Consider the following 20,440-nt stretch of genomic DNA (forward strand, 5'->3'; position numbering starts at 1 on the left):
GGTCAAACTCAGTGAGTTATGGACCCCTGGCCCTCTGGGGGAGGGTGCCCAGCTGGTGGCACCCTTACTGTCCTCTGTGTGCAGCCAGGAGCCTCGCCCAAGGTTCTAGCAGGAGCAGCCCTGCTCAGGCTGGGCTTTGTGTCCCTGTGGAGTGGAGGCTGTGGGGATGGTGAGCATGCGTGGGGGGAGGGGAGCAGGTACCTTCCCAGCCCCGAGTCCGGCCTGACTGTGCCTGCGTGATCCCTGGAATGGGAATCTGAACGCTTCAAATAGGGCGGTGTACGCGTCATCCCAGCTGGAATGAGAGTTAGCTGTTTCTCTGTGTTATTTTCAAGCTTTATTTGGAAATAATTTTAAACTCACAGGGAAGCCTCAAGAATAGTATTTTAAAACCCCCTACATAAATTTTACCTAGATTCATCAGCTTTAACCTTTTGCCACATTGGCTTTATTTCTTTAGACCCACTTGCAAGTGGCATATGTCATGCCCTTTCCCCCTTGAGTGCCTCCTAAGAACAAGGATGTTCTTTGCTGTAACCATGACACGGTTGCTAAGTTGAAAATCTCATATGATGTGATGCTGTAGTCCGCAGCCCTCTTTGGACTCTGTCACTTGTCCATCAATCAGCCTTAATCAGGTTTAGTTGTGGGCACAGGATGGATGGAAGCCGGTGGTGGGTCCTATTTCCAAATGTGTATGTGGCAGCCTTCAGTTCAGGTCCCATTAGACGAGCTTCAGAATTCTCTTTGCGGGGCTGCCAGTGGCTACAGTTGTCCCTGTATGGGATCTTGTTCCCTTTCCACACCAACCCTATGAGGCTGGCGTGATAGCTGCATTTTAGAGCTGAGGGAGCTGAGGTTTGGGGGCTAAGTAGTGATGTGCCCAGGGGAACCTTTAGGATTTGATGGACCGAGTCAGAACTTGAGTTTTCTGTCTCAGAGTTTGGTGAGACTCCTGATGCCCTTCACGAGGGAAGAGGCTAGAGAAATGTGAGAAGAGGGAGGCAGGGGTGTCGCCTGGCTGACAGGACCCCCAAGCACCCTCTTCCAGGCTGCGGGCTGCCTCCCGCTGCCCCCCCCACCAGCTGAACCCGTGTGTGTCCTTGCAGGGAGCTACTTTGCCCGGGATGCCGCGTACTCCCACCACTACAGCAAATCTGACACCAAGTTCCACACGATGTTCCTGGCCCGGGTACTGGTGGGGGAGTTCATCCGAGGCAATGCCTCCTTCGTCCGTCCCCCAGCCAAGGAGGGCCTTGGCAATGTATTCTACGACAGCTGCGTGAACAGCATGTCCGACCCATCCATCTTCGTGGTCTTCGAGAAGCACCAGGTCTACCCGGAGTACGTGATTCAGTATACCGGCTCCACCAAGCCCACGACGGGTGCCTCCGCCCTCTTCTCCTTGGCGTCTTTCTTTGGTGGCCGGCAATGAGCCTGCGAGGATGTTTTTAATGCCTTTCAGGTGTGGCTTCCTTGGAGTAGCTATTTGGGAAGGTTTTTTTTTTTTTTTAAACAAAAACTTTTAATGAACTGTTCATTTAATGTTGACTTCCTGATGAAGTTATATTCTTAATCTCTCACTGATAACGGTTTTCAGTTTTAAGCCACTTTTGGGGTCATTAGTAGATCATTAGTAGACCAACCAGAAGTGACTATAGGTGGGCCCGTTACTGCCTTTTACTAGTCTGTTAAAGTTTTATTATTTACATTCTCTGTTGACTCTGTGGCCAATGGGCACCAGACACAGAGTTTCTAGATACTATTTTATGGATTGATTTTAAATTTAAGTTTCTGCAGTGAGTCATTGGGTTTTTCAGGGTCTCAGTGGCATCTTGTTTAATTTTTTGTCAAAATGATGCAGTAGCTATCAGTGCAGGAGGCCGTCACTGTCTGTTGCTCTGGTTCTAATCCAGGCACCTCTCCTTCCGGGCTTCTGGCCTTGGAGTCGGCCCATCCGTCATGGTGTTAGAGCAAGTGGCTACTGTGTGGCATCACTGGGGCCCCGTCAGCTTCCCTTTGTCCTGGTGGGGTCTGCATCACTCAGTGGAAGGTGACAGGGATGGGTGGCCGCCCCCAAGGACCCCCGGGGCTCTACCCACGAAGGCCCATTCCCACATCTGAGCACACTGGACACCTTCCGAATGTGGGTTTTCTGTTCCTGTGAGATTTGAATACCTGAGCTGCAAATGTCACAGTGGAGCATGGAAATAAAAGAATATTTATCTGAAGTGGGCAGCGACCAAAGCTCATTCTTCAGCGTCTATTTATCTAGCACCTGCTGTATACAGGCACTTTTCTGGGTGTCGGGATAGAACAGCCCCCAGTACTGGTCTTGGGGGCTGTGTGTGGACTTATGCTAAAGATGATGAACCTGAAGGTTCAGGACCTCTCACTCGCTGGGGCTCCTTCCACAATCCTAAGAGGAGCCCTAACTACATGGCCCCATGGTCCTACATCTCCGTTCAATTTACAGAAGTTACATATTCGTATTTTTTTTTCTTTCCCCCAACCGCTGTGAACTTCAAGTTCTGTGAAACCCAGACTGACTCCTGAGCAGAGTGTGCCGTGGATGTGGAGGGCTGGGTGCGTTCTGCCTCGCACACAGCAGTTGATGGGAGTCCCTGCTGGGCACCGGCTGGCTCTCAGGGAGGAGGGATGGGCAGGGCAGCTCCGTGTCATGATGTGGCCATCCCTGTTGGTCTCTGAGTTCAGTCCTCGGTAATGGGCTCCTCCTCTTCCCCTACACCTTTCCTGCCCATCCCCCACCATCCTAATATAGTGTGTCCACTCCGCCTGCTGCCTCCGCTTCTGTCACTCTGTCCTCGAGTGCTCAGATTCAAGGCTGTTGAATGTTTCCATCTTTGGAACAGGGGTAGGCAGTACCTTGGAACCTTACACAGGTCAAGGCAGAGAAGAACTGAATTCTTTGGCCAGAAAAATGTAGCAACAGCAGTACCATGTTCCCCACCTGCCAGGCTAGTCAACGGGTTTACATGGTATGATTTTTTCAGAGCCCCCAAAATATTTCCTCCATACCCTGCCTGATCCTGAAATCTTACTCATTGCTTTTCGACTGAGTCCAGGTCCTACTCCAGTGTAGGTGGAGGGCCAGAGGGGGTCAGGGAGAAACATGAAGTCAGGTACTTGCCAGCCAAGTCTTAAATGTGAGTGACCCCATTCTCATTAACCATCTCGCTGCTGGGAGCTGAGTGGTGGGCAGCAGGGATGGTCCACTGGGAAGTGTGGGTGGGATGGATGGCTGGAGAAACCTGGTGTGGGCGGTGGTCACATGCTCCAGAAAAGGCAGTTGAGCTATGAAGACTGCAGGGGCCCTGGATTTGCTTTCCTTTCAGAAAGCAACCTTGGACCTGAAATTTGAGAGAGGGACAGGGTCCGTGTAACCTGTTTACGGGGGGGGCGGGGGTGGCTAGGCACTATGATGGGAAGAAGTCAAAATAACGATAGCCCTTGGTGCGAAGAGGCGGTGGGACCCAGGGCAAGGGTGTGTGACTGACTTGTCACGAGGACCTGGTTGGGATTCAGCTAAAGGGTCCTATGGAGGGTCCAGTCCATGCCAGCTCCTGCCCCAAGGTAGCTGGTGTCGCACACCGTGGTGGGATTTCAGGGGAGCTCGGGATTGTGGGTTGAAACAGTCGAAGGGCTGAGTCCAGCAATTCTAGAATATGAGGAGGCCTCACTGCTGTCTCTGAAGATGAGAAGCACCCGGACAGAGAAGTTGAGGGAAGCCAGTGGAGCTGATGGGCTGGGGGCACCACACATGGACTGTGCTCTGAGGAGGGAGTTAGGTGCTCAGCTGGGCTCTTCTGCAGGATGACGCTGTGTGGTGGCCATAGAGGGTTAGGGGCTGGGAGATGGGCAGGCTGGTCAGGAAGGACAGATGGGTCACCAGGAAGTGGAACGTGTGGCCATACATGGCCAGACATCTTGAAGGAGCTGGGGCCCAGAGAGGAGGAGTGGTGAGGGCAAGGGTGCAGAGAGCGCTGTGTGATGGGCTGGCCGGGCAGCTCCTAGGGCTGGGACCACGCTGGGGGAAGAGGTTGCCTTCCTGCCTCTGGGGAAGCCTGAAAGTGAGAAGAGGGCTCTCCAAGGAAGGACTTTGGGGGAAGCATGGGGTCTCCTGTGCTGGAGTAGGAGAGGACCCAATGACAGAGGCAGGATCCACAGCCACGGATACATGGAAACCTCTTGTGCCAGTTCTGAAACAGCCTACATGTGGGCCAGCATCTGGGTAGCCAAGCTCACGGACTCCTGCTTGGAATGCTACCTACAGGATACTCAGCCCTTCTCGCTGCTCAGATGGTGCACAGGGGAGGGGGCTTTGATCTAGGTCAGCAGCCCTGTGTTACAGATGAGTACATGGAGGCACAGGGATGTGGGAAGACCAGCAGCCACGACCACATGTGGCTGACGGCAGATGTGGGATTCAACTTGAGAGCTCCTTGTTGGATTTCAAATTCTTAGCAACACGATAGTTTTAATAAATTCACTTCTGTGTTTTGATTCTTGGATCAAAAGGAAGAGAAGGTCCAATGCCTATGTTTCCGTCTCTCTCACTCTTCTGTGCATTAAAACCTTATCAAGTTAGTATTATCCTACCTAGGAAAAATCAAAACATAAGAAAGCTTTTGAGCCACTGTTAAAGCTGGGCTTCTGATAAATCTCGTTTTTTTAAGTCAAATGCCCCAAGTGCACCAGAAGCTGGAGGCCCAGGAGCTGGTGCTGTAAAGGCAGCTCACCCAGTGTCCCCAAGTCCTCTGTTGTATAGATCCCTCCCATCCTGAGGCCAGGACTTCCTTCAAAACCCCGAGTTCTCAGTCAGTCATTCTGCCAAAATTACATTTTTCCTTCGTTGTCAGCAATCCCGGATGGAGAGAGGCGGGTCAGTGGTTCATACATCGTCAGCAAAGTCAAAAGTAAGTGCAATAAACATTTATTAAGCATTAGGAAATGTTATCTAAATACCTCTTTTCTACTTGCACATCAGGCACCCTTTCAATTGCTTCAGTGATGTTTTCCCCAGAATCTGAATTTCCACAGGAAGGTCTACTTTGAATCTGGGAGTGCCATCACAACACTGTCAGCGGGAGACAACTTTGATGTAGACGCCATTCTTTGGCCCTAGGGCAGATCTGGATTCTAGCTGCAGTGGTACCTGAAAGAGATGAAGAGACCGGTTACAGCTAACCGCATCTGCAAGGAAGCTTCTTTGGAACAAGGCCTGGAGAATGATTGTGGCAATGAGGGACAGCAGGGCTGAGCTGGCAAAGCAGCCTCCTAGCATGGCCTTGAGAAGGCGGCAAAACTGCGTCTCGGGGACAATGCACGCTGGTGCCCCAGCAGCACCCTGGCGCCTGACCCGCTTTCCCATGTGGATGAAATACCACAGGTGAGTAAGGTACTCGGTCCCGCGTTTATCCTCCCAGGAAGCCTGCATAGGCCGTGGTAGCGGCTCACTCTGCAAATGAAGAAATGGAGGTTCAAAGACACCAGGTGACTCATCCAAGGTCACATGACTAGAAAGTGAGGACCAAAGCCTCAAACACTCTCACCTCCCCTCCTCTCACTCCCCGGTGCCCCAGCGGTCACTGAGCAGCCCCCTCTCTTTATAAGGGGTTTTGGGAGAGTGGCTTCGCAGTGTCCCCTTCTCATGTGTGCTGTGGTCTAGCCTCACCCCCTTCTCATGTGTGCTGTGTGGTCTGCCTTGCTGCCATTTAGAGAGCTTTCATGTCCAACTTACAAGGCAGATTGATGGTGGACTGGGGACTTGGAAAAAAAGCCAAACAATTGCTCAAGAAGCAGGATGTCTCCTGGAGCCCTGTGTAAAATGATGGTTCTATGGCTAATGTGAATGAACGCTTTCAGGGAAAGAAGAATCACCGGGCCTCAGTGTCGGGGCCTTGGCGGCTTTTCAGATGTCTTTGGGGGGTTAAGGTTCAGAGGGGAGACAAGTTACATGACCAGGAAACAAGATGAACTAACCCTGTACTATCCTGTCCGGTAGCCAGTAGCACGTGTGGCAACTGAGCAAATGAGGGGCTGAATTTTAAATTTGATTATTAAAGGTTAGGGTGGCTGGGAGCTACTGTATTAACACCGGTCTAGACAAACTGGGAACTCCATTGGACTTCCAAAAAGAAGACCAGTTGGGGCTAGCAAAGTCAGAGAGGGCTTCCTGGAGGAATGGACACCTGAGGTGGGCCTAGGAATGGGAGAAGCCTTAAGAGCAGGACTTCTCAGGGACCACTTCCAGATTTGAGGGAACACCAAAGGATTTAGAAGATGGGATTAGGCTGGGGGCGGGTGGTGGCATTCCAGCTAGGGAGGAGTGGGGAGAGCCCTCTCACAGTGGGAAGTTGGGGCAGGGAACACAAAGTGGCCTCAGAAGAGCTCTCCATAGATCCAGCAGGCTTGGGGACTCACGGCTGGTTCTTGAGCGGGGGAATGTCAAGCACAAGCAGTGTTGGGGGACAATGGCTGCTGTACTGTCAAGATCAAGGGTTAATGAGACAAACCCCAAAAGGAAGTCTTGCACACACAAACACCTCAGGCATTTGGGGGGCCTGCTTTTCTTTCTGTTGGTTTGGCTCTGTGTTCCCAATTTGCCCCTCCCACTCTCCAGCCTGGAAGCCAGACTCTCTGTTTGTCAGAGGCAATGCCACGCTCTGACTCCAGCAGTTGTCCCTTCATCACTGTGTCCTTAGAATCTGTCCCCAAACAGGCTCCTGTCTGTGCAGAGGGATTCTGAATAGACGTGGAGGGACACAAGTTTCCGGCTGTGTAGGGAACAGCCCACACTGGAGAGGCGGCTAGAGGCAGAGGAAGGAGGGTGGCTTACGGGCGAGCCAGACGTGGCTGGAGCCGGTTTCCTCATTCCCCAGCGAATCACTCATTTGCTCATCAACATCCATTCAGTGCACGTGTGTGCGCCTGCGCGGTGCGGTGCTGGAGACTGCCACAGTGAATAAGGCAGACTTGGTTCCTGCCCTCACAGAGCCTGCAGTCCAAGTGCGTGGCCTCAGGCAAGTGACTTAACCTGAGCTTTATTTTAGCTTCTCATCTGAAGAATGGAAATAATACAACCTGTTCTGGGGGATCCCTGGGTTCTCTTCGCTGAACAGGGAAGAGCTACAGACTCGGAGGCGCAGCCTCGGTAACCCAGAAGGTCTGTGCTAGTAATGGGAATGCAGACTCGGCCAGGTGCGTACTTGAGCACTCGAGCACTCGGGCGGGCTCATTTAATCCTCGCACGAGGAGAGCAGGGAGAGGCCGTGATTATTGGCCCCCCTGTCGCCGATCAAGAGCCCCTCCCCCCGCGCCGCAGCGGCGGGCTCACCTGCGTCTCCGCGCAGGCCTCGAACCGGAACTGGCGCAGGACGTGCAGCAGCGTCAGCTTGACCTCCAGCAGCCCCAGCCGCACCCCGAGGCAGCTCCGCGGGCCCGCCCCGAAAGGCAGGTATGTGAAGGGACGCTGTTGTCGCCGCGCCTCGGCCGTGAACCTGCGGGGGCCGGGCGGTCAGGGTAGGCCCCGGGACACCCGCTTCCCTTCCCCGGGCTTCGTCGGCCCCTCGCAGTGGCCAAGGGATCCCTTCATCTGAGCCCACGTGGGCCTGAGCCCCACCGCGGTCTACAGAATCCCGTTTTCCCGTGGCCGCCTCCCTTGGGCTTGGAGCTGGTGGCTGCTGCTCCCTGAGCTTCCGTCCTGCCCTCTCCTCCGTCCTCAAAGCCCTGGAGGCCCTCTTGGCCCTCTCCCCCTCAAGAACTGATTGTGTTAATGGATCTGAAGGCTCCCTGGGATCCACTGGGATCAAAGTCTCAGGAATCCACAGCCCTCCCCTGAGCCTGTGGCTCCAAATTCCCCAGAAGCCCCAGCAGGACACCTGCGGCCACCAGCTCCCTAAGCAGAATCCCTGGGCGCCAGCCCTCTAGGCCACCTCCTGCCGATTTAGCTTTGGAGGCCACACTGGGCCACCATCTCCTCTGCCCACACTTGCCTCAAGCGTTGAAACTGGAACCACTGGGGGTTTTTTGTCTGTGAACCACTACAGGAATTGTCCTCCCTGCTGTCACATAGCATCTGTCACCTGTGCTCCAGGACAGTAGAGCTGGGTGTCCACCACCGTCTCATAACAGCCCGCTCACTTCGGCTGCAGCCCTGGTGCCTGGGCTCCCCTGTGTACTGCGGGGTATGAATTGATCTAGGTCCTGCTGCCCACTCCCCCGCTCCCCCCCGCCCTGACCCTGGGGTGGGGTGGGAGGGTTGGGGCCTCTTTTTCATGGGAATTTGAAATTCCTGAAGGTGGAAACAGGGTCTGTCTGCCTGGCTCTCCCCTTTGTCAGATCAGGCCAAGGAAGGGATATCCATCGATTCCGACGAGAAGGGTGTGGATGCCTGCTCAGACATTTTCAGTCCGGGAGCCTAGAAATGAAATGTAGACAAAGGGCCAGATCCACACAGGGGACAGGAGCGGGGATCTAGGGCTACCTTGCGAGCACAGCTGGGTCTCATGAAATCGGGGAGAGATTTGTTGATGGCTCTTGTTTTGGAACAAGCTCCAATTTTTAAAAAAGGAAATGATGTTTTGTTACGTTCTAGTGCACAACTGAAATCCGGTCGTGTGTCCTGTTTCTTGGCTGGGATGGAGGACCCCCGTTAGAAATTGCCCTGTTACCTGCATGCAGGGCTGCTGAAACGTGAAATCTCTGTATTCTGTTCAGGGCTTTTTAAAAAATGGTACAGTTAATTTCCTTTAGAAATTATGCCTCTCATGTGTTTAATAGCCATGCCTTTCAACTGTCTGGGGACAGCTTTACTAAATCCTTGTCTCCCCTTGGCCACCTCTAAGTGCTTTACCCTTGCATCGCCCATTTGAAGGGACTGAGCTCACCTTTCCGGGTTGAAGGTCTCGGGGTGTGGCCAGTACTTGGGGTCATGATGCAGGGCGCCCACGGCCACCTCCACCACGGCGCCCGCCGGGATGCGCTGCCCCTGCACCTCGCAATCCCGCGCCGCCTCTCGCGTGAACCTGTGGGGACAAGTCGGTCATCCCTGCCTTGAGGCACAGTAGCAACGAGGAAAGCTTGCCGGCGGCGTACTGGGGCAAATGGGGTTTGAGCCTGAAGTGTGGAAAGGGGGTGGGGGAAAGGAAGCCCAGCCCCCTTGCAAGGGTGACCAGGATGGCTTCTACCACACAACCCCCTCCCCCAACCTTCCACTGCCCATGGCCCTGCAGCCTTCGAGCTCTTAGACTCCTTTGGCCCTCAGTGAAAATGCAGTCATCATCAAGCCTGAAGAGCTTTTCTTAGGCCTGATTAGGGGAGCAGGGGTACCTCCGAAGGGCTTCTCCCTGCAGGGGCGGGGGTTGTAGGGTTATCACGCTGGCCACACTTTCCCTCATCTTCCGTCTATGGGCAAGCCTCTTTAAATGGCCCTCACCCGCCCCCTCGCTTTACCTAAAGGAAACTTGAGTTTGAACCTCTAGCTCCGTTCCTGGTCTGCGTCACTATGGATAACTTCTACTTGAGGGCAAAACTGCCGGTCAGACTGGTTCCCAAATGCCACGGCACAATCCTTTTTATGTTGTGTTTTTAAGAGCCAGACTATAGATGTTTGCACACAAATACACAATTTCTGGAAGAATACTTGAACTTCCACCATGATTTCTTCTAAGGGATGGGACTGGGGTCGAGGGCGGCAGGGGATCAGAGATGCCAACTTTTTCTTTAGATCTTTCTGTATTGTTTCAGGGGTTTTGTTTTTGGTGGTTGTTTTTTTCTTATAGCATAAGACTATTATTTTTGTAATGCAGGTAATCACTTTAAAAATTAAAATTATCTATGCTGGCTTTTACTTCAGATTGTAAAGACTGGACTTTCCTAAATATCTTAGAGGAGATAAATTATTATACTAATTACCATTATATTCTGTTCTCACTTATAAAAGAAATGAAGAGCAACCCGAGGCTCCCAGTAGCCTTCATCACTCCGTCAGGGGCCTTTAATGTAACAGGAGAGGCCAGGACTGGGGAAACCCCCCCTTTCAGATCCTGAGCTACCAACGCAGTTAATACATGCTTGGATCTGGTAGCGAAATACCAGTGCTCAAATCGGCCTTGGTTCTCAAGGGGTCCTTTTCCAAAGTCGTCTTCTTTTTCATCTTTACTGGAAATTTCTTGGACCTGGATCCAAGGTCCCTGGAAACCAGAAACTAGGGCCTTTCCTTCTGTATGCGGTTGGGCCTCCCGTCCGGCTAGGCCAGGCCATATCCAAGGCCAGAAAAATCTGCTGAGTTATACCGCCTGGAATCCTGGATTCACACTGATAACACTTCAGCAAGAGTTGGTGTGTTTCACACAGGGGCCATTCTGAGGGGTTTTTTTTTTTTTGGTGGATAATGGTACTCAGTCCAGGTGCGTCAGGGCTTGGGAAAAGCCAACACACTTTTCTGAGATGAAAATAATAAAGTAGAATAAAATAAATAAATTAAATTCTCATTCTATCTGTATCCGTCCCCGTATCTGTTGTCTGGGCTGAAGCGAATTGGCCTCTCGTTTGGCTGAGAAGAGTGATGGCTTCTCTCTCTCCTTTCTGTTGATTGACAGCAGAAGTCTGCAGAGCTGATGAGATGAACAATTCCAGTGTAGTGGGTATGGAGGAGGGTGAGGCCCAGGAAATCGTGTCTTGCCAGGACCACAGTTGGCCGGAGGCTGGCCATTCGACTGGAGGGACAGTCTTTTTTGCTTTCCCCCTCATACGTGATGCGAGACTTAGAGTGTACGGCGTTTCAGCCGTTCTGTCCCACTGTTTCTCTCCACTCGTGTAGGGGGACGAGCAGGTGTTATGTGCCCGCTGAACGCCCTGGAAGCTGAAGCACAGAGCAGCACAGTGCTTACCTGAGGTCACACCGCCAGCAAGAGGTCGGGGTGTGAGACTGTTTCGACTTTCTGTCTCAGTCTGTTCTGCATTTTTGGACCACTGGCACTCGGTGTGGGTGGAGGAGGGAGTCAGTCAGTTCATCCCCGTTCCCTCGTTTGTGTCCTGCCTTCAAGGGAGACCACCCGCTGCTGCTTCCCGGGAGCCGTGCCTCTGCTGGCCGCCTTTATGCCGTACGGTTTCTGAAGTTTCTAGGGGTCCCTCGGAGAATCGATCAGGGCACTTGCGTGTTGAAGAGCCTGTTTACTTCGTCACTCAATGCATCCCCTCTACAGGTCTTACGTGATGAGTTCTTGATTGCGTTGAGGTCTAGGAAGGGATCTGGCTTTGACCACTATATAGAGTTTCCTCCTGCTGGAGAATGCAGCGGTTTGACTCTGCTGGTTTTTCTCTCCGGGAGGAGCCGCGGTGGGGACCTGACCGCAGTTATCAGCCATCTCTGGGGTCCCGTAAAGGCTTCTTCTCCCTGGACGGCCTTTGTTCCATCACTGAATGTCTTACTTTGAGCTTCGCTTTAATGTGGACACCAGCTGCCCACTCTCCCTTGGAAGGAAGCTGGATGTAAATCACTAAAAAACAAAGATTGGATGACAGCGTGCTCTGGGGCTCCCAAGGAAATCAGGGAAGGCCCATAGAATTTGTCTTCATGTCCACACCAGGAGAGCGCGACAAGGCGGGTCCTGGGGTCCTGGCTGCTCTGAGAGCAGGGGACTGATACCCGGTGTGCTTGAGGACCATGTGGTTCCACTCACGTCTCTGGAATTATGTTTGCTCCAGGTCCGAACACTTTGGACAATATCTATGATAACACCCTCTGTGATGTTTTTGGTTTGGAATATAATGAGATACCTTCAAAGCATCCACATTTTCTCTTTTAGAATGGCAAAATCTACCTCTGTATGGATGATGGAGTGTATTAATTTACAGAAATGCAGAGTGGAACTTAGGATATGTTAAATGCTTTGTGCCGCTTCTGTTTCTAGAACCTAAAATCTGGCCACTGTTTCCCACCCTGTGGGCGTGAGGACCCCGGTTAAGACCCTGTGGTCCATGGAGTGCCTCATTTAGGGGGAGTTGGAAAGAAGCAGAAGACCAAATTCCTGCTCTCGAGGCACTTACAGGTTGGTGTGAGCAGATGTCCACGGGGGAGATGTTGCAGAGCAGGTGACAAGTGTCCAGGAACATAATAGGAAGTACAGGGTTCTGGAAAATGCTGGGGGAGGAGGGGCAGACTGCATGGGGTAGCGAGTGTCGGGCTGGAGCTCCAAGGACGGGGCAGGGGTGGGTAGCTGGAGAGTAAAGAGAGGCCTCCCAGGCCTTGGAAGTTTCCCCCGGAACGTCAACTCCAAGGGCAGGGGTTTTATCTGTTTTGTATGCGGCTGATTGCGCCGTGCTTGGCACAGCATTCGGCTCAATAAATAGTTACCAAATGGAAGAATGGATGAACGGACCCACAAGCAGGGGGACCCCCAAATGCCATTTAAGCCTAGGGGGCCAAGGAGACCACCTTGGGTTGGGGAGGAAGGTCATGTGAAGAACAGACTGGTGCGGTGACAGTTCGAGAAGGTAGTTCACACAGAGGAAAATGAACCAGACATTTACTGCTGCGGTCACTCTGTGGAAGGCACTGAAACCGGAGAAAACCAGGACTTAGACCTTGCCCTCCAGGAGCCTAAGTCCAGCATTCTCGATAACGCAGGTGGTGACAGACTGAGGACTAGTGATGGGCTTAGACGGTGATTCCTCGAAAGGGCTTTGGGGCGCAGGGGTGCTGAGTAGGGGAGGAAGGGCAGCAGCGCAGGCATACCTGAAAGCCGGTGGGTAAATCCGCAAAGTCTCTGCGATCACCATGTCCAGGTAGGGCAGGCCTTCCTGGAAGCTGCTGTAGTCAGGGGCTGGCTGGTGGGGGGTCGTGACAAAGGAAAAAAGGTGAGTTACACGGAGCCCTGCAGCTTTCTGGCTTCTCCAGTAGCTTTAGGGTCCCGCTGAATGGAGAGCGGTAAGTGGAGACGGCAAAATGCAGTCAGTGCGGTCCACACAGTGTTAGGTCAGCGCCCCGTGTGCTGCCTCGGACTTGGGCTGCGGTGCTGTGTGTTCTCGTGGACCAGCCGGGCCGGCCTGGGCCTTGGGGACCTCGGAATGTCCTAGGGAGAAGTTTCGCTCTAATGTCACGGCAGTAGGTGCGGCTGTGAGCATTTATGGAGGGAGGGGGGCTTGGTGGCTACACGTCGCATAGACACCAGCTGGATTAATCCTCCCTGCAGACCCTCGAGGCAGCCGTTCTGCCATCTCTCAGATGAGAAGATTGAGCCTTGGGTGAGGGGCGGCCACGGGGGCGGTAACTGGCACATCACAGAGTTAAAAGATGTAGCGGGAAATCGCAGAAAAAGCAAAAAAAGTTCCAGGGACGTAAAAGATGTGTAGTGACAAAACCTAAAGAGCTATTCTAAGTCAGGAAGGAAAGAAACTCGTTAGGAAAATGGCCAAAGGATTTGAACAAGTAGAGCCAAGAAGGAGAAATAAATTTGCCCAGGATGAAAAATACAAATGAAGACAAGGAGATTTTGTTCTTCAGTCAGATCAGGAAAGGTCAGGAAATACAGATTAGATCAAGGGCGAAGGTGTGGAGAAGCGTGACCCAGCATGCTGTGTTGGGGGTCCCCATAGTCCCTTGGACAGTGCCCACTGGGGTAACACTGTCACCCTCCCCTCCCCCAGACCTGGGGAGGAGGGACACCTGGGAGGGAGCTGGGGAGCAGGACGTCGTGGGAGGATTGGTTAGAATGGGGTCACGGAGGCTTTTTCGTGGCTCTGCTGGGTTTCCCCAAATCTCTCTCACCCCATTCCCTAGGGAGCCAGAGGGGGTCCCCTGCTTGGTGGGAGACTGCCTCCTTTCTTTCAAGCAGATAGTGCTGATGCAAGAGCCCTCCCCAGCTTGGAGGTTGACTTCCTTTGACCTCCCCTCCCAGAGCAACAGAGGGCAGCACTGGGGGGCAAGTCCAGGCTGCGGCCCCCAGCTCTCCGTGGATGGGCCCCGAGTGGCCTTGCTCCCCCTCAGGGAGGCCTTCACAGGCCTGCAGCTGGCCACATGGCTGCCCTCCCTGGGGCTAGTGGCTAGCAGGACAGGGCAGGGACCCCAAACACACGTGCAGGTCTGGCTCCCCAGCCCACGCAGTACCCCATGCACAGGGGAGTGTCTCCTTGGGGGAGCCTGGCACCCTTCTCTTCTTTCTAATGCTTAGTTTGATTTGTGCTTATTTTTTCTGGCCGGTGAGTCACAAGATACAGATTGCATAATTTCATTGATTCTGCATGTACGTTAAATGCTCTGATACTTACATTTAAAACTGGCATTGCGTGATATAAAGGTGAATGGTAGGATTCATGCTAAAGAAGAAGAGAAAGGGAGAACCTTCGTATCTACCGTTAATGGCACTTTACCCTGCCTTTTGAGTGAGGGGCCCCATGGTTTCCGACCGTGGAGTTGGCCGTACAGGCCACGGTTGATTGGCCCCAGAGTGAGCCTCTGACGGCAGGGCACCAGTCTGGAAATTTAAATCTAGTGCAGAGAAAAAGGAGTTTTGCCTCCAGCAGGTGGGAACTGAACATAAGGGAGTCGTGACCTGTTGGTGACCATGTTCTTCCTTGTGGATGAATGAGCAGAAAACTCCAGTTGGCTGTGAGAAAGAAGGAATGAATTAAATGTGCAGAGAGAAGCGGAGGCAGATGACAGAGAGAGACTGTTTCCTGGTGCCTGTGTGCCAGTAGCCCCCGTGGGTGGTGGATCTGGGCTCTTAAAACACTTTCTTGTTCATGGCCTTAGTTAACAACAGCTGAATTCTGTTACCTGCAACCAAAGGAAACTTAACAAGTGCAGAAAATGTTTAATAAATAAATAAATGAAAAAGAAATGGTAGTACCACGCACCAAAATGTAGAACTAAATCTCAAAAAGAAAAAGAAAACCATCTGCAAGCAGCGTCCCTAGCGGTAAATGCTTTTGGCTCCCCAAACAAAATCTGTGATTTAGAAGCAATCAGCATTTGTCAGAGAAAGAAAACTTCTAAAAGCAGCCTGAAGGAGTTGCTCTTATAAAGGCAGAGTCTTCACTTATTCTTCCCGTGGATGAGCTTTCTGCTGTGCCTCTAAACTTTTGGCTCAAGATACACATGTAGCTCTCAGCTTGGTCCAGTGGTTTTCAATGTGGCTGAACATTAGAAGCAGTGGGACGGCTTTCAAGACAGAAGGATAGTTGAGCCTTGCCCTGCGGGAGTCGTCTGTTGGTTTGAAGTTGGGCCTGGCCACCAGATCTTCTTTTGAAGCCCCCTCCCCCAGCCCCACCCCAGCAGTTATAACAGGAGCCTTGGGGTGAGACCTCTCACTGCCTTAGTCCTTCTGCGTTGTAGCCCAGGGATCCCTCCCACAGGAGGAGTGGGCCGGTGGGGTGGAGGGAGGCTCATGCCTGCACATTTTAACCAACCCCACGTGAGGCAATGAAATTCAAGTCCCAACCTCACAGACAGACCGTCCACCTGTCTGGACCTCTGCCTCCTTACAGTTCTTTCAGGAAAAGCAGGGATAAAGGGGTCCTGCCTCCATCCCACCAGCAGAGGGCAGCAAGTGTATGGCGAATGGGAACTCCCCAGCCATGCTGGGCCCCTACTCAGAATCACAAATTATACCCTCCAAAGACTTAGGAATCGTGAATCCAAATTCTTCATTATAGAGATGAGATAAATGAGACCCAGAGAGGAAAGGCTTCGGAGCCAAAAACACACAGATAGGACTTGAAGTGGAAAAACCACGTCCGTATTCATTCAGCAGTTCCTCTACTTATGTAGTTGTTGGCCCCGTGCCGAGCTGGTGCATAATGCTGGCCAGGCACTGTGCTTGGCACAGGGCACACATGCGGACCCTTTCCACCCTCCTAGACCTCGTGGTCGGTCTCCTGACTGTGAAGCAACAGTGAGGGTTAGGGAACGGTGAACCTGTCTGTATGAGACAACAGAGGACAGACCTCCCAGGCATTCGGGATCAGGGAAGCTTCCAGAAGGAAGCAGTGCCTAAACTGAGATCTTTGGGAAGAATATGAAGAAGCCAGTGAAAAGTGGGACGGCTTGTTTGGATGCTGGTTCAAATAACCCAGTCTAAAAAAAAAAAAAAATCCATGAGTCCACCCCAGGACATTGAACCCTGACTGGGTATTCGATATACTTCGGAAATTACAATTCATTTGTTTTTAGTGTGATGATGGTATGGTGGTCCTGTTGTAGAAAAGAGCTCTTGTATTTTAGAAATACAGAAGGAAATATTTACAGATGACATGATAGGACATCTGGTTCTTTCTTTCTTTTTTTAAAGCCTTGAAGTGGGGTAAGGTGGTGAAATGGATGAAAGAGAGGCCCCAGAGGCCTCTGCTGGGCGCTCGGTGAGGGAGACATAGTTCTTCCAAGCGGTCTTCTAATTTGTCTAAGTTAAAGTTTTCCTTCAAAAAAAGAAAAAGCTGAAACACTAAATAGCGATGTAAATAACAGTAGCGTGTGGCGTTACCCCATGCAAAGACTTAGAGCTGCACCAAAGAGCTAAACCTGTTTAAAATAGCAGCAGCCTCCTCCTGGGCAGGGGCCTGGGAGCTGAGCTTCTGGCCCAGCCCCTCCCGTGCTGTCGCCCCGGACGCTCAGACCCTCTGTGCTGGAGGAGGGCTGCAATGTCCGGAGAACTCAGTGTGGTGTGTGTTGGGGGGTCGTCTGAGCAGAGTATCCTTTCATTTCAAGCCAGGAAGCACTTAAACCATCTGTTTCCCAAAGATAACGTTAGAAAGGGATCCCGGAAGGTTCTCCCTGACTCCTGTTGCACAGGCCGTACTACTCAGAATTAGAATCAACCTGTCTTGCCTCCCACCCAGCAGGGTTGCTGCTGCAGCCTCTCTCCCTGACCTTGGCCATGGCTCGGGGTGGTCACCGGGGCCAGCCAGGGTCTCTGTCCTGGGTCCGTGGCCCAGCAGCCGTGGCCTGGGGCCAGTTGCCAAGGCAACATCAACAGGTCACCTGGTCTGTAAGTTGAGGTCGTGCCCAGCTCACAGGGCAGGGTGAAGGTGACTGTAAGGTGACAGATCTCTGGAAACCGTAATGCCCCAAATGAGCAGAGTCCTTCTGTTTGAATGTATTTGGTGGCAGGGGGCTTATTTCATCACCAGGCCTTCTGTGGCATGTATTAAATGACTCTATAAGGACGTGTTAAGGAAGAAAGTGATTTTAAAATCCGGTAGAATTTATTTTGACTGGGGCTTGTTTCAGAAAAGAAGGAACTGTGCTCTTAGAAGTTTGAAAATAGATGTTAAATATTTATTATTATCCAATAGTGGAAAATACTGACTAAATAATAAATATTTGATTGCTAAATATTGGTGAAGATAGAGATTAAAACATAAACTGCCACATGGTTTACAGTCTCAATCCAAAGTTCCTTAATTTTCTGGAAGATTTTTTCCATCTATATTTGATTTTCAGTGGGCAGTAACTTCTAATTTTATTTCAAAGGTCCTTGGTTTCTTAGTCTTTTTATCATGTAGCTTAGATCTGTGAAATGATATTTAAATGTGATGGATAAACCTGATGGTTAAGGGAACTCCCTGGAAAAATCTATGGGTAAATCCTTTTAAATAGGAAATAATACTATTCCCTGACCCATTACTGTCATCTTGCCACATTTAGATTTTTGTGTGCCGTTTTCTCTGAGAGCTAGACGCACACACACACGCACATGCACATACCCACATACGCCCCTCCCCAGAGGCACTCACACCTACACACACACCACACGCTGCGTGTGTACAGATAGGATGTGGAGAATAAAGGAGAAAAAGAAAACAAAAATGTCGTTGCTTTCTAAAAGATTTTTCCTGGAGATTGAGGGAACCTAATAGAAAAATTAACGTTTTCTTATTCTGCTGAAGGAGACAGAAGCGGGGGTGGCTTCAGGTTTGTCCCCCCACCCCGCAGCCGCAACAGCAGCAGCAAAGAGGGCCGGTAATACAGTGATAATCCGGCTTTGGCGCCCGATGCCGTGGTACAGAAAGTGGGCTCCGTTCTGCCAGTCCTTGCCCTCCAGGCGGGGTGGGAGCTTGAAATCCCTGAAGACCTGGCACTCCGGCCTGCGGCAGCCAGGGGCCACTCAGCCCATGTCAAGAATAAAGATTTTCCCGTGCTCTCATTCTCTGGGGAACAGAAGACCATAATATGAAACCAAACCATGGAAAGGGGAGCAACCTTTGCTCTGCCCTTTTGAGCACCGACCCAGAGGAAAAGCCCCTCCCCTTGCGACCGGTCTCCGGACAGGAGCACTGAGTCCTGTGGATGAGACCTGAGTGGGGACCCGGGCTCCTCGCTGACCAGTTCTGTAACCAGAGGCTCCGACTCGCTGGCTTTGAGGGTCCGGCGATGGGCCCACGTGAGCTGGTCCAGGTTTGGGGGCCCAAAGCAACGAGGGACGGAGGGATGGGACAGGCCACGAGTCGGGCAGAGATCTTTCTGATTACATCACTGCCTTGCCTCGCCTGGGCCCGGAAGGTCCTGGGTGCTGATTTGAAGAATGTGGCAGATGGAGGGGCAGGCATGCCTCCGTACTTTAGAAAAGAAATCAGGAGAGAGAATATAGTATCTATTCACACCCACTTTAAAGGAGACAGAACGCATCTCGCACAAACCTGCGGGTCATTCCAGGTGTTCGAGTTCTCTGAGGGCCGGGCCACGAAGGGATTAGGGGAGGAGATTGTAAGGAAAGAACTTAACCCCGCCTGTGGGTGCACACACACGTGCACACGCACATACACACTCATGCATGCACACACATGCACACACACATGCACACACATCCCTACCACTAATCCTTACCACCGATGGCCCTGGGTAGAGCTATCTTGATGTCACCGACTTTCTCCAGGAATTCCTGTCCTCAGAGATCTAAGACAGCAGTAGCTTTGTTCCCTGCAGTGTTTACTGCTCACAGAGGGTTTTTACGTCTCTTCTATCTTTGGGTCTTTGCACCTGTACCGTGTGGTAGGTAGGGCAGTTTTTGTTGCCTACTTTATAGAGGAGAAAAGCAAAGATTCAGAGAGGTTAGTGGCTTATCCAAGGTCGCACAGCTAGTAAGTGGCAGAGTCGGAACTAAACCCAGATTTTCAAATTCCAAGACTTGTCCATCAGGCAGTACAGCCTCAACCCCCCTCTCTAATCGCTCTCTCCCTCTTCCCTTCCTCGGCCCCTCCCTCCCTCCCTTTCCTTATGTACATTTTATGGAAGAGTAACATGCACACACAAAACATCACAGGAACCAAAGCTCAGAGTTCAGTGACCTTTCACAAAGCGGGCACGCCTGTGAACCTGCACATCGCCGGCATGCCGAATCCCCGCCGTGACCCCGTCCAGTTGCTGTGACCCCCAAGGGTGACCTGTCCTGTCTTCTAACACGACAGATTCCTGTGCCTTTTTAAAAATCTGCATCTGAAAAGAATATGCACAATGTGGGTGTCGCCCGCGCTTGCTCACGTGTTGGGCCGTGTGTGGGAGCTACCCCCCCGCGGTGAGGCGGGTGCCACCATGTGTCCACTCTGGATGGGGCTTGTGCTCTGTGTCCATCCTTTCGATGGTGGGTGGGCATTTGAGTTGCCCCAGTTTGGGGGTGTTATAAATAAAGCTGGGCATTCTTGCATGTTTTTGGTGGACATGTGTCCACACTTCTGCGGGGTATATACCTATGGGATATATATACCTATATACCTATGGGATATAAACCTAGGAGTGGATTTGCTGGGTCACAAGGAGTGTTTAGTAGGTATTTTGGACAGTTTTCCGTATTGGCAGTCCGTCTTGCCTGAAATTTTAACAGCAATCCCATTAAACCCACGCCCGTTCCCTCTATTACATCTCACTGGGGCTCCCCCCACTTCCGTCCACCTGCTCCTCGGACACGCTGAAATCCAACCACTTGACTACTGTTGGGGGAGCGGAGTTATTTATCCCTGCAGTGGGCACGGAGGGGAAAGGGGACAAATAAGACATGTCTAATCACCTGGTTTTTAAAAATTATCCAAATTATCAGACATAAGCACTCATAAGCGTAAAATTCCCAGATCAACTAGATTCGAGCCGTTGGATTATCTGCTGTTATGTAATATTTAGGATTCCATTCTCTCTATTAACAGCCGAGTGTATATGATGTTTAAAGAAAAAAGCCCCTACGGAAATGACAGTTAAATCACCCAGCTCACTTTCTCTGCACTGGGGAGAGAGGGGGTTGCATTTAATTTGCAGAGAAATTCTTTTTGCTCACTGTCTCCCCATGTAGACAGTGAGTATGTCTATGACATGAGTGTGACGTGTCCTTAGCAGAGTGTGGGGGTGGGGAGGCAGGGGAAGAGAGGAGACATACACACACATAGTGAGTCAAATGGTTGGGGAAACGATTTACTTGTTTATTGCGATTTATTA

General features: G+C 51.6%; 2 protein-coding genes across 4 annotated transcripts in view; one reads left to right on the forward strand and one right to left on the reverse strand.

Moving 5' to 3' along the window:
- Window positions 1-2,228, forward strand: part of PARP12 (poly(ADP-ribose) polymerase family member 12) — a 42,479-nt gene extending 40,251 nt beyond the window's left edge. Inside the window, exon 13 of the mRNA XM_032305850.1 lies at window positions 1,110-2,228. Coding sequence (XP_032161741.1) covers window positions 1,110-1,435 — 326 coding nt within the window. The 3' untranslated portion in view covers window positions 1,436-2,228. The remainder of the gene's footprint in view (window positions 1-1,109) is intronic.
- Window positions 2,229-2,296: 68 nt separating this feature from the next.
- The window catches only part of TBXAS1 (thromboxane A synthase 1), a 168,228-nt gene continuing 150,084 nt past the window's right edge, over window positions 2,297-20,440 (reverse strand). For 2 of the 3 annotated variants that reach the window (XM_032305966.1, XM_032305967.1), the window contains 4 exons: window positions 12,761-12,852; window positions 8,910-9,047; window positions 7,358-7,520; window positions 2,297-5,176 (listed from right to left, as the gene is read on the reverse strand). In XM_032305966.1, coding sequence (XP_032161857.1) covers window positions 5,102-5,176; window positions 7,358-7,520; window positions 8,910-9,047; window positions 12,761-12,852 — 468 coding nt within the window. In that variant the 3' untranslated portion in view covers window positions 2,297-5,101. Of the gene's footprint in view, window positions 5,177-7,357; window positions 7,521-8,909; window positions 9,048-11,066; window positions 12,581-12,760; window positions 12,853-20,440 lie in introns of those variants that run through there. The other variant, XM_032305969.1, reaches the window with a different exon arrangement.

Source organism: Mustela erminea, chromosome 11 (assembly GCF_009829155.1).
Source record: "Mustela erminea isolate mMusErm1 chromosome 11, mMusErm1.Pri, whole genome shotgun sequence".
In the NCBI taxonomy this organism is placed as follows: Eukaryota; Metazoa; Chordata; class Mammalia; order Carnivora; family Mustelidae; genus Mustela; species Mustela erminea.